The 13,614-nt window shown below is 42.7% G+C and overlaps 2 protein-coding genes across 2 annotated transcripts in view; one reads left to right on the top strand and one right to left on the bottom strand.

Moving 5' to 3' along the window:
- The first annotated feature begins 344 nt into the window (after positions 1-344).
- Positions 345-3,727, top strand: LOC140544265 (leucine-rich repeat, immunoglobulin-like domain and transmembrane domain-containing protein 2). The gene is made up of 3 exons (XM_072667714.1): positions 345-475; positions 903-1,681; positions 2,940-3,727. The coding sequence occupies exons 1-3, from the start codon at positions 345-347 to the stop codon at positions 3,725-3,727; spliced, it is 1,698 nt and encodes a 565-aa protein (XP_072523815.1).
- Positions 3,728-7,528: 3,801 nt separating this feature from the next.
- The window catches only part of LOC140544312 (cadherin-related family member 1a), a 26,509-nt gene continuing 20,423 nt past the window's right edge, over positions 7,529-13,614 (bottom strand). Inside the window, exon 17 of the mRNA XM_072667792.1 lies at positions 7,529-11,100. Within this exon, the coding sequence (XP_072523893.1) occupies positions 10,492-11,100 (609 nt within the window). The 3' untranslated portion in view covers positions 7,529-10,491. The remainder of the gene's footprint in view (positions 11,101-13,614) is intronic.

Genomic DNA, 13,614 nt, shown 5'->3' with positions numbered 1-13,614 from the left:
GGTGGGTTTATTGGCCGAACCAGATCGGGAGAAAAAGGGAAAAATTCGACTTCTGCTTCGGGTGCACAGGTTCAGAAATGACTGTATGTATTCAAATAAATCCTAAAGGTCATACTTACATACTTTCTGCTATTAAACATGTCCGGCCTGACCCCTAAATATGAGCTTAGCCATGAAAAAAATATTATCGTCAGTTTCATCATCAGTGAAGCTCTTCTGAGATGTTTTCTCACCTATTTTTACTCGACCAGCGTTCGCTTCCTCATGAGTTGCGTCAGGCTGGATTAAGTACAATAAGCTTAACACCACCAAGCCCAGTGACACGTCCCGCAATACAGCTCCTCATGCCTTCCTCAAAAACCACAATGGCCACGTTTTACTTAGCACTAGCTGCACTGTTAATATCCAGTCGTTTTCACTCTGCCTTTTGCTTCTGTGTGACGGGGTGCTCCTGTATGGAGGACAGCTTTGGGAGGTAAGTGGAAAGTGGCTAGTGAAGACTGAAGTCTTTGTGTGTCCGCTGAGCTTTAGGTAATCAGAATGATTGATCAGAACGATGCTCTGAGCTTATGAACATTGTATCCAGCAGGATTTGAGTAAATACTGCCCATGTTCTTTCAGAGAGTGTATTTTTCATATGTTCAATGGTTTTCACTTTTTTTCATGATGTGAATCTGGCAGTTGTCCTTCATACTGTAGCAGAATTTCATGATGAATGAACCAATAGAAATGCTTGGATTTTCATGTTTTTATTATATCACTTCTAATCTAAGCTAAGAAGGTTGTCAAGCTCCTCCTGTAAAGCTGATATTTGGTGTTAGCATGTGCTATTATGTTTTATATCAAACATGCTGAATTTATCTGGAGTTAAGAAGTGTTGTTTGTTCTCATTTATTGTCTAGATCTTTATTATGTATGGAAACAGCCTTGGGAGCCATACCACAGAACATCCCAGGAGATTTTATCAAAATAAGAATTGAGAACTCTCACCTCACTGAAATCCCCCAAAGAGCTTTCTCTACAGTCAGTGCCTTGGACTCTTTATGGCTGAACTTTAATGACATTGCCCTGATGAACGCCAAGAGCCTGGACGGTCTGTACAACCTGACAGAACTGCGGCTTCAAGGCAACAAGTTGAGATCCATACCATGGACGGCTTTCCAGAATGCGCCCAGTCTTAAAATCCTGGACCTGAAGCACAACCGGCTGGACGTGCTGCCGGAAAACGCCCTGCGCCACCTGCCTGCGCTGACCTATTTAGACTTATCCTTCAATCAGCTTACGGTCATATCCCGGGATGTCTTCCTCAACTGGCCACGGTACCACCCACAGGCACATGGCAGGAGGGACGAGGATGTGGCCAACGTTGTGTTAGCCCTGCACGACAACCAGTGGCTCTGCGACTGCCGGCTCAAAGGCTTTGTCGAATTTGTCAAATCTGTCAGTCCACCCATCATCCTGATGAACTCTTATCTGACGTGTTCGGGCCCAGATTCCAGAGCAGGGAAGTTCTTCCATGAGCTGGAGCTGAAGAACTGCCTGAAGCCACAAACGTCCACTCCAGAAGCAAACATCACGCTTCCGCTGGGAGCGAACACCACGCTGAGGTGCATTGTGAAGGCAAGGCCTGATCCAGTGGTGCAGTGGAGCTATAGTCTGAGGACCATCAGAGGATTTACAGGTAAAGTCAGAGGTCTCCACTGTGACCCGTTATACTGACACACCTGCAGAAAACCCAGCCAGCTTAAAGAGAAGTAAGCCTGTGTGTGGCCCACCTTTACACTGGGATTACTGAGAAACATCAGGATTAAACTGTACTGTTAAAACAGGCATTCACTGACACGCAGGACTGATGTCTTTGTTTCAGGACCTGGTGACTGAACTTTTCGGAGCTCAGTATATTTTCATACAGAAATCTGCTATATGTCAATATGATTTTAAATGGAACTACACATTATTCTGTCATGGCAACACTCGCAGAGATGGGTTCAATTGAAGAAGTTTATTAACACAATAGAAAATAATACAAAGAGCAAACAAAGCAGCAACTAACGTAAACTAGACAAACTAGAGGGCGAACACAAAGCACACCTGAGACCAGGGGGCTCTGGGAGCTGAGTTGGGTGAGCAGGGCTGGGAAACAGGGGAAATACTAACAAAACCTACAAGCCGTGCCTGGGGAAACAAGGGGGTGACTAGGGATGCGCGAGAACCACGCTGAGACTACTCAAAAAGGGGACAAGAGGGCTGGGGAACCAGCCGCAGAACTAAAAACGGCTAGGCCGTCCAAACCTGGTAACGCAGCATTGAAGAGGGTCGCCTAGCTGGAGCGAGAGTCGTGGGTATAAACTTGGGAGCGAGCAAACGTGCCTCGCTAAATCTGTAGATGGCCGGGTGGCCTGCTCGAGAACGAGAACAAAGAGCCGAATCTGGCCTAAACGCACCGTGATCCTGAGTACGGAACCTCTCGGGCTTCCTCATAAGACATGTATAACAAACTTCTTAGAAAACAGTCATGAGACACATATTTCAGCTATATATGAACATATACAAACATACGTGTAAAACATACATATAAAACAATCCTCATTGGGGATAAGTTGGGGATGATGAGGTAGGGTGGTGATCCTGAGCTCACTAATTCTCTTGTCACTGAATGCAATCAAATCCTCACAGCAATGCTCTTTCTCCAAAATCTGGTAAAAGTCGACAGTAGAGACAGTTACTCCAACAGAAGCAGTATCAGCTTATTTAATACCCTTGACTTCAGAAGAAACATAGAATGAGCAGGTGTCCCAATACTTTTGTCAATAGTGTTCTTTCAGTGTGTTGGGCATCCCATTCCAAACCCACAAGCATCAATATTGAGTTGTAGACCCAAACAGCCTCCTTCGTTCTGGTATGTGATCTTTGTCTCACACTGTTCTTCTCTCTTGCAGTCTCTCAGTCCCAGGTGGGTGAGGACACCATCAGTTCTGCTCTGATAATCCCCTCGGTTCACCTGGCAGACCGGGGCCTCTACACCTGCACTGCCAACAATTTTATCGGCAATTCCTCCGTGAGCATTCAGCTCAATGTTCTCTCGGTCAACACCACGTTCCCCATGTCCCCCGGCTTCCCGCTGGCCTCCGCTGATGAGAACGTCTACATTGACATCCGAATCGCCAAGCAGACCGTGTACGGCATCACTGTGGAGTGGTACGCGGCGACGGAGAACCCAGCAGAAACTTGGTTCACCATCCACTTTGGCCGCTACGACTCCCCGAAGAAAGAGATGCTTTACGTCGGCCCGGGAATCAACAGCTACTCTGTGAACGACCTGCTGCCGGTTACCAAGTATGAAGTGTGTGTGTCTCTGAAGAACCAGCCTCCTCGCCAGGAGCAGTGTGTTGTGTTTGTGACTGGGAGTGGCACCAATGAACTGGAACAGCGCGAGAGACTCATTCACATCATTGTGATCGTCTGTGCCATGGTGCTAGCCGTCCCTGCAGGGATGTACGCCTGCACCACCAACACCAGGCTCACCTGCTTTGACCGCTGCTCAGAACTCTGCAAGAGGCGAAGGAAAGACGGGACCGGTCTGAAGCCTGGCGACCGGCAGGGAACCTTCGACAGTCTGCAGGCAGCCAGCGACGAAGGGCTCTACAGAGATTCTGGAGAGGAGAGGAAAATGAGGCGGCGGTCTGAAGACAAGACACAGAAAGGCAACAGCGCCCAGCTCTACTAACCTACCCTGTACTGTACTATACTGTACTGTCTGATTTCTGTATATGATTTTAAATATCTGAATTAAATGCAAAATAAATTTGATATGTCTTTAGGAAAGATCAAACAGCCGTGTTCAGAGGAACCGCTTTGGAAATGATCTTTTTTTGTTGTAGTAAGATTTTGGATCAGTTTACCCAGGTCTTATTAGATCACACATTACACTAAAATCATTTCCAATGTTTTTTTTTTTACAGCAAGAAAAATAAGACGTCACTGTAAAGAACATCAGTTTTTAATGAAAAAAAAACACTTTCATCATTATTATTTTAGCTTTATTTTTTTATTGTATACAAAATTTACAAAACATAGAAATTCTCTGTAAAAAACCGACCCAACAATCCAACTGTTATTTTAAGTATTGTGCCAATAATTACAACTTCTTTACCATTTATCTGATTTTTTTTTTTTGTATTTTGTATTTTTTGTACATGATCAAACGAATCTAGACTTTCAATAATTTTCTGTATTTAAACATGCAGATCATAATATCATGGTTTTTGTTTATTCTAACAATTTGTTTTTTTTTAGCAAATTTAGGGTAAATTTGATTAATTTTATGTTTGTGTGCACTGTAAAAGAATTCACTGAAAAAACTATAAAGTTACAGAAGTTTTAATGAAAGTTTCTGCAGAGAAACTCCATTATTTTACGTTATATTATAGATACAATCAAACACCTTCAACAGACTGATGACACAAATAGTTCCCATTGGCTCATGGTTCACTATTTACATAAGGGGCGTGTCCTCCAGTCACTGACGCTCAACATCAGTGTGTGGTCGTTTCCCCAGGGCTACCTTCTCTCAAGTGTGTCTGTGTGTGTTCTGCGATGGTTGGCTGTCTGGTCTCAGTGCTGTCAGCAAGTCACCATTTTCTGTGTTGGTGAGTGTGTCTCTGTGCTGGCTGTGTGCCAGCGTTCACTCTCACACTCCCACAGAGTTTTTCGGTTAGTGTCACTTTATTTAAGTGTTTGATTGATGACATTTAGTAAAAATCTGTAAAATAGAAAGATAGAGTTTCTCTGCAGAAACTGTGACTTTATTGTTTTTCCACTGAATTTAAAAGAGAATATTTGACTTTAATTTTACAGTCATTGCTTTCAGTCATTAGACTTTTTTTTTTTACAATGTAGAAGATTGTAGAAGCAATGTAGAAGCACATGTACACAAAACCACAAGCACTAAGCAGGCTGTCTGTCCGAAGCTGAAGTGAGAAGCTGATTATTTAGGTTGTAGGTGAGGGTGAGAGCTATGAAAGTGAGGGTGAGAGAACAAGGTTAATAAGTGATCAGTGGTGAAAGCCGAAGGAGAGAACAGCTTTTACTGTTTTCCTCAAAGAGAGTAAAATATTCCCACTTTTTCCAAGCAGTTAAAAGTCTTCTCACTGTCAGGATCTTCTGTAAAAATAATAGGAAGCCCCATGAAAGAACACCTCAAACGATAGGCAGCAGGACGGCTATGGGTGATTGAGTTATTGTGCAGAAATCCAGGGCCTTCTGAAGGGTGCACTTACATTTTCACACTTTACTGTTTTCTGTATTCTCCAGAACTTCACTGATGTCCTACAGCCAGACTGGTTAAGGAACAGTGAACATTAGTTTTGGGAGGTGATTCATTTCAAAACAGTTCAAATACGCTGATGAAACTGAAAACCGTAAACTTTACCATCACAAACCAGTTTTGTGTTGCTAAGGACTTTTGGCCAACCAGGTGAGGTAGTTTGACACTGCCTGACATTTTTTAATATTTCACCTACCTAAAAACATGGATCCCAAAGTGCTACATTAGCTGATATTCAGCACAATTTCAGCACCTATAAAGTGAGAGACTCTCTTCCATCTATTCTCTAAATAGGCTCAACCTGCACTTTCCAAAGGCCTTCTCCAAAGCCAGATGCCGCACTGTGGTGGTCCTACTCACCGCCTTCATTGTCCAAGGAACCCTGAGCACCTACACGGCCTTAAGGAGTCTGTGTGTGCAATCCCTTCAGGAAAGTCTTGTACTCCACAGCAGGTTTCAGGTTTAATGGGCATCATACAGTATCCATACATTCTGCCCACTGCCAGAAAGTGCATGTCTGAGGGGGGATGGAGATGGTGGTGTTGGGCCTGTTGGACAGACAGTCGTAACTTTCAGTGAAACTTTCATCACGTGACTTTGAGACTTCGCTTTCCTCTCGTTCAGGTCGTGAGCACCTGTTACAAGCTTGACTTGAGTGGGGTACACTTCACAATTAACTATTAGATATTTTTACTTAGCGTTACTTTAGTGCACTTGAGTGTGCATTATATACATACATACATACATACATACACAGTGTATCACAAAAGTGAGTACACCCCTCACATTTCTGCTGATATTTAAGTATATCTTTTCATGGGACAACACTGATATGAGGAGCCATGTTGGAACTTTCAGTGAGCAGTATGAGTGTGAGAGCTGGACTACATAATTGAACACACCTGCTCCCTATGCACACCTGAGACCTAGTAACACTAATGAGTCACATGACATTTTGCAAATGGGAAAATGACAAGAAGTGCTTAATTTGGACATTTAGGGGTGTAGTCTCTTAGGGGTGAACTCACTTTCATTGCCGGTGGTTTAGACATTAAGTCCCTGGTCTCTTTGTCCCCTTCTGTTAAAATGTTGAGCTGGTAATGGCTGACTCAGAGAGCTGGGTCCTGGTTTCCCTCTGTTAGATCTAGCTGTTACAGACGACCTCAAAAGCAAGAGCCTTTGCTGGGCCAGTCTTTTATCACCTGTGTAGCCACACCCCTTTTCTTCTTCTGGTGTTGTGCTTGCATTGGGCATTTCTGGTGGTGCTGTCATCTACTGGTGGGCAAGAGTACCTACAATGTTCATACCAAAAAATGCCTTAATTTCCTCAACAACTCCAGACAGAACAGCACCAAGTGTTTCAGAACCAAAGACTCCAGTTGTGAAGCGTAACTGTAGAAGAGCCTCATTTGTAATGATGACGAATTGCTTTTCGGCAGTCAGGAGAGAATTCACTCATTCAATACATCTTTATTTCTTTGTTGTAATAATGCACATTTTTAGATTGGAAAGGGAGACGCGTTACATTTTAACATAGCAATAGCTGGACGTTAGCTGGCAAGGACGTTAGCTGCCATCCATAGTTATCACCAAGCCAAGCCGGTGTATCGTAACTCCAGCCTCAGCTCGCCAACCAATCAGCACTCAGTATCAGCAATGCTAGTAAAATACATTATTCTACTTTACAAAATTAAAGAAGATCCTGGACGAGTGGCTACACTCTATCTTAGCTTTGAGTTTTTAGAGTTTTCACCCTCATTCATTACAACTCGTAATTTTGCTGTAATTTTAGGTTAAATTGGGGGAAATAGGAAGCAGCTAGGCTCTCCATAACCTGGCCCTGGCTACACCACTGTTTATCCAGCAAATGCTGGAAAGTCCTTCATGAGTTAACTGTACTTTGGTGAATGAAGTGTACTCCTGATTTGCAGAGTAATAAACATTCATACAGTTCATTAAAATATCTAGTGGAACAACGTTAATCCTGCTGCGTCAGTCTCTCTGTTAAGCCTTTTATAGTTGGTTTTATAGGTGATTTTGTCGTCCAGATTAAAACCTTGTTTTGTTCCAAAAGTCCTGGATTGTCCTTTTCTAAATGAACTGGTTTAAATGTCTGGGTGGTTCACCCAACATTTCAGAAACCTACAGGAAGCACTGAGTTACTGAGTACTGAATTCTGAGTAATAAGCAATCACTCGATCAGTGGTTTAAACATATTTATTCAAAAGAATACAAAGACAATAAAAAGACATGAAATATAGAGAACAGTCAGTTTCTGAGGAACATCACGTTGAACCTGGACAACATGAACCACTTAAGAGAAGTGCTACAACAGGCAGTGTTACGAACTTTACCATGCAATAAAGCCTACCTCATTACAACGAGCCGGTTCACCATAAACAGGAATGGATGATCCCCCTAGAAATGCTGTCAAATCTGCATGTCTCCAGTAAAAGCGGGTTCCTCATTAACTGTGAGTGAACTATTTGAATCACTATTTGCTTGGGAAGTCTTACTCTAGCAGGCATTTGATCCTATTCCACACCTGTGCAAGTCCCAGTATAGACTTCTGGAAATTGCTGGAAGCTACACAGACTGAGCGAAGCAGCTCAGGGTGAAGGTGCAGTCCAAAAGCTCATCCACCCGATCTCCTGACAATCAGACGAAAGCAAAGACAGGACTCACAGCAAACCTACTGTCGCACAAATCCCCATAATCACGAAGAGGAAAGACCTGCATCAACCAAGGGATTCTACATTCCCACATTTCTGAGAAAGCGTGAGCAGATACCGTCCGAATGCGCTTCATCCACTGAGCAGCACCCGTCAGTCAGGACACACACCCCACTGTTCAGGTCTGGAAATGGCCCATATTTATCAAGAGCTCAGAGTAAGAACACTGACCTCTGATCAACCAGTCAGCCATAACATTAAAACCATCTGCCTAATGTGGTGTAAGTAAGCCTCACGTGGGAATACCGATATACCAGGAACACCCCACAAGACCTGCTTGCTGATGTTCTGGAGATGTTCTGACCCAGTCATTATCTAGAACATCACAGTTTGGTTCTTCTTGTCAAAGTGTCTCAGATTCTTACACTTGTCCATTTTTACTGCTTCATCACCTTCATCATCTTCAAGAACTGACTGTTCTTCACTCACTGACTGATCTATAGATCCAGCCCTGAACAGACAGGAGACACTGGACCCAGATCATCAGTGTTGGTCACTTCAGCTGCCGGTGGTTTTAATGTTGTGGCTGATTCAATGTTATACAAGGCATGAACTGACCCCAGATTAGTCCTTCTCCTCTGAGGGCTGATAAATCGAGGTCAGTGTTTTCTGTAATGTAAAACTGATTTCTGATAAATGTGTAGAATGACTTTACGGGTTTTTACGGCGTCCAGAATGACTGAGAAAGCTGTTGAACATCAGGAATGAAATTCTAATAAAACTAATATCCAGAATTCCTCACATCCTCACAAAAAGTGTTGACCAAGTCCTAAGATAGAAAACTTAACATCGAAAAAATAAAAAGTATAAAGAATATTATATATTTGACTGCATATAATAACTTGAAACCCATACTGGACATACTGAATAAAATGTCTAAAAGTATTATTGTTACGTTGGTGAACTTTTTACTGGTAGTGTACTTATAATGGAATTTCCTTATTTATTTATTTATTTATTATTTTTGAAACAATATTTTAATTAATTGTTGTGAGCAAAACATGTCCAATTCAAGCTTCTATTTTTAGAAGCCATGAAACTTTTGATTTTGTAAATTAATTCATACATAAGCATCAGATTTCGAATGTAAGCACAATATGCAAATTATTCTTTTAACATTAGGGAATTATACATCCAAACAAATACATTTGTTCATTATAGAATCATTTGTGTATTTTAATAATGTATTAACTATAATTAGTTATCTGTTTATGAGCACTTTCTGCCCTGACACACGGGTGTCCTTCTGGATATTGATTTTAAATAGAATTTTTTTTTTAGAACTTCCTTTAGCCCACCTGCCAGCTCTGTCATTACGGATGCAGCACGACACTTCATAATGTCATTTAAGCTGCAGGTACATTTATATAACATTTATATAAAATTCATACAAAAAGTCCAATTTAATCCGACTTTCACTGTAAAATCACTCAAACAACAGTTCTGTTCTGTTACCGGGTTGGGATGAAGGTTCCGAACCCTCTTTACCTTCTTTCTCTGTTCAGAACAAAAGTAACCTGTTAACCTGAAGGTTCACCTTCACCTGCAGAGGGCAGGACAGCGTAGAGCTGCCCGACAACCCGAGCTCGTCTTAAAGCTGCCTAAACGTCTGAAGTGCTGCACTGGAAGCTGACTAGCATTAAGCACACCTACTGTACGAGAAGACTAGCGAACACTACTTTAACTTACAGCTACGTTTAGAACCTCCCTGTTCTGCTTCTGCTCCACCTGTCCGACCTCTTCACCTCCGCCTCTGCTGAGATTTACCATGTTTGTGGACACCCCTTATAATGAATGCATTTAGCTACTTTATGTTGTGTCCATTGCTGACACAGATGTGCAAATGCACACACACAGCTTGTCTAGTCCCTGTAGAGAAGAAGTACTGCCAATAGAATAGGACACAAACATGAACCTATTGGCATCATGCTGCCTAATGCTGTGTTCTCAGAAATGATGGTGGAGCTCCATCCAATACTTTTAGAATGAGTTGGGGAGTTGGGGATGAGATGGGGCCATACTAATGCTCTTGTCGCTGAATGCAATCAAATCCTCACAGCAATGCTCCTCCAAAATGGACAGTAGGAGATGCTCCTCCCCTGGACAGTAGAGACAGTTACTTTAACAAAAGCAGGATCAACTGTTTAATACCCTTGATTTCAGAAGAAACTATGAATGAGCAGGTGTCCCAATACTTATAGTCCATATAGTGTATGTGTTTGCCCTTGCGTCACTCAGAATAAGCAGAAGCATAATCTCAATATAACCAGTTGGCAACTTTCCTTATCCATCCCAACATATTTTACCCCCAGTTCCACAGTGCTGTACTTCCATCCCAGCAGAGGACATTCAGCACGAGCCTCAAGAGTCAAAACTCCACCACCCACGCTAACCCACTGGCCTCAGCAGTTAGCATCTATGCTAACCCACCCCTCAGTAGTAATAGCCTTGGTTTGCCTCTATGATCTTTTGCTCCAGCCTCTTCTTCAGCTCGGACACCAGCGCAGAGCTGGCGGTCCCCTCCTTGCTCTGGCTGGGCCGGTCTTCTGTATCCTTGCTAGCGATGGATTTCTGGCTGGGGGTACGGATGTAGCTCCTAGAGGTCAGGGACCCTGAGACGGTCAGGGACCCGGAGACAGTCGGCACCGCTGATCGCTGCCGCTCGATGACCCTGGGATTGGCCAGCGGTGGCGGAGGCAGGACCGGAGCACTAGGTGGGGGTGGCTTGGGCCAGGAGCTGTTGTTGCTCTTGTTGCAGTTGGCGGCATTGCTCTCCACATCGCCGGCCACAAGCCTGTCGGTTCCTTCAGACGATCCGAAGGGCGTTTTGAAGTTCCACTGCTGCTCCTTACGCCTGCGGCGGATGATGCGACGGGCCGGCACGATCCTGTTGGACTTGGAGTTGCGCATGTACATAGCCGTGGAGATCAACACCGTGACCATTACCATTACGCTAATGACCCCGGCCACCATGCCTAGGGCTTTCATCGGATTGTCCCTACTTTGCATTAAAAAGGCCGCCATGGGGCCCGTGAGAGGATTCTGTAAAAGAGCACAAAAAGTACACTGTAAAAAAACGCCCACAGCAACCACAGAGGAAACAGCTCAGACACCCGGAAGGACGCCAAGAAGAGAAAAACCTGACCCAGAACCAGCTCAGTTCTAGATGAAGGTCAGATAAGGGTCTGACAGTGTACCACTGAAGGTAATTCACACCGTTTGTGAGATAGTGATGGGTAAACAGGCGAGATGGTTAAAAGACATTGTGCTGCTGATGGTGAGCAGAAGGGTGAGGTCTGGGACCTGGATCATCTCAAAGCTTGTTTCTGGATCAGATCTGGGTTCCCTTTGGCCTTACACTAAAATGCGTCCCCAGGGTGACCTCATGGTATTCAGTGGGAATGCTCAGATTTGAACAGAAGTTAACAGAAGACTGGTGCCAAAAAAACACTGCAAAAGTATCTGACCTTCATCCCGCTTCAATAACAAAGAGTTGAGAGCCGCCCAGAACCCATTTCACCGTTAAAATTCATTATGCAAATTAATTATTTATGTGGTGTTAATGGCTCGGATGGGCACATGGCTGCAGAGGCTCTGCCAGGGATTTTAGACCCCATGAAAAGGTCCACCCTTCACATCCAATCAGAAAGACTGAATCTGAGCAAAACATCAGAACTGATCAAGGCTTATGATATAAACACAGCCTCAGATTATCCCGCTGTCCAATCACCAGCTGGACTCCCCCTCAGCTTATCACAACACTCTGGGCAGGGTTTCCCGAAAGCAACCTAGAACTACAAGGGTTCTTAAACCAGTCTGAACTCTCTCTCTATAAATAGTAAAGAGATCATAATCTTAATATTAATACTAAGATGCTTTTTGGGAATCTGGACCCGAGCAGAAGCCAGACGAATGTCTCACTATCAGAAAACAGTCCAACTGAAAACCTCATGAAAGATGCTGCAGATGCTGAATGGTTAGAATATAAAAATATGCAAATGAGAAATCAAAGTCAATGAACAGCATTCTGATATGTGTCTCTTTATTGGTGGTCTATTATAGACGCCTCGTAGACCCTAACCCTAATCCAACCTTAACCCTAACCCCAACCTTAACCCTAACCCTAACCTGAAGCCTAACCCCAACCTTAACCCTAACCCTAACCTGAAGCCTAACCCTAACCTGAACCCTAACCCCAACCCTAATCCCAAACCCAACCCCAAGCCCAACCCTAACCCTAACCCTAACCATAACCCTAACCCTAACCATAACCCTAACCCTAACCCTAACCTGAACCCTAACCTTAACCCCAAGCCCAACCCTAACCTGAACCCTAACCTGAACCCTAACCTTAACCCCTAATCACTAACTTTAGGATTAAAGTTAGGTGTAGCCACATCTATAATTGACCATCCAAGTAAAGTGATACCTGTAATAAAGAGTCAAACTGATTATAATAATATCATTATTGTTGACTTTAAAATGTGTATAAAGATACTTACAGTCATCTACCAACTGTAGAGAAGAGTTAGTGTTGGTCTTATACATTAAAAAATAAATGTAGAACTGTATTATCATATATCATAATAATAAAGTAACATAAACCAGTATACCGAATAACACAAGTACAGTTTTTAAAGAGAGCAGGCCACTTTAAAATCCCCAAAACAAGAGTTTTCACTGTAGAGGTTCAATATTGTATTAAAAATCAAGGCAATTTAATCTATAAATGCAGCCTAAAGATCAACTTTTACAGAACAACAATAATAAAAAAACATGTTATAATAAACAACAAATAAATATAAAACAAATAAAATAATATTTTGATTTTTTTTAAATAATCAAAAACTACAAATAAAAATAAACAAAACACACATGATGTTTTGGGCACATGATATTACACTACATAAACACATATGGCATATATACTGTCTATTAATATAAGGTGTATATATGTATGATTTCCTGAGGGGAATAGATTAGCTGTAGTTCCCTTAAGTACAGACGACACTTTAAAATCTCAAGTATTTCAGGAACGGATTTTCTCCCAGAGGGTGCAACGACCCTTCAGATGAGGTGGGTTAAGAGTTACACTTTGGGCCTTCGGATTATTTTTCGGAAGCTAGCCTCGGGATTGACCCGGGCTCGTCTCACTGCAGTCCAGTAAAGGATTGATGAAATGAAGACGGTTATTGAAATGGCGAAGGAGACAACGCTCAAACAAATTCCCAAAACAGTCAACGGACGTTTCCTCAGGCCCAAGAAGTACGAAATTACTCTCTCTTTGATCTGAAAACACAATACAACACACAAAAGACTTCAGATAGCAAGATCCCCTCCCCCAAAGCATCGTTAAGGACACTGAGTCAGCTCTTTTAATATTGATGAAAATTTATTTACACTATAATCTGTTTTTCTAGCTATTTAGGGACATCTGTCTACAACTCATCTCACCAGGACCTTCTACACGTCAGGGTTTGAGTTAATGTACCTGGAGGGCTTCATTTCTGATGATCAGTTTCAGAACAGTCCAGATGTTTATGTAGAATTGAAATT

The sequence above is a fragment of the Salminus brasiliensis genome, chromosome 22, assembly GCF_030463535.1.
Source record: "Salminus brasiliensis chromosome 22, fSalBra1.hap2, whole genome shotgun sequence".
Classification (NCBI taxonomy): Eukaryota; Metazoa; Chordata; class Actinopteri; order Characiformes; family Bryconidae; genus Salminus; species Salminus brasiliensis.
Note: the sequence above shows the minus strand (reverse complement) of the source record. Positions and strands in the feature narration are given on the sequence as shown.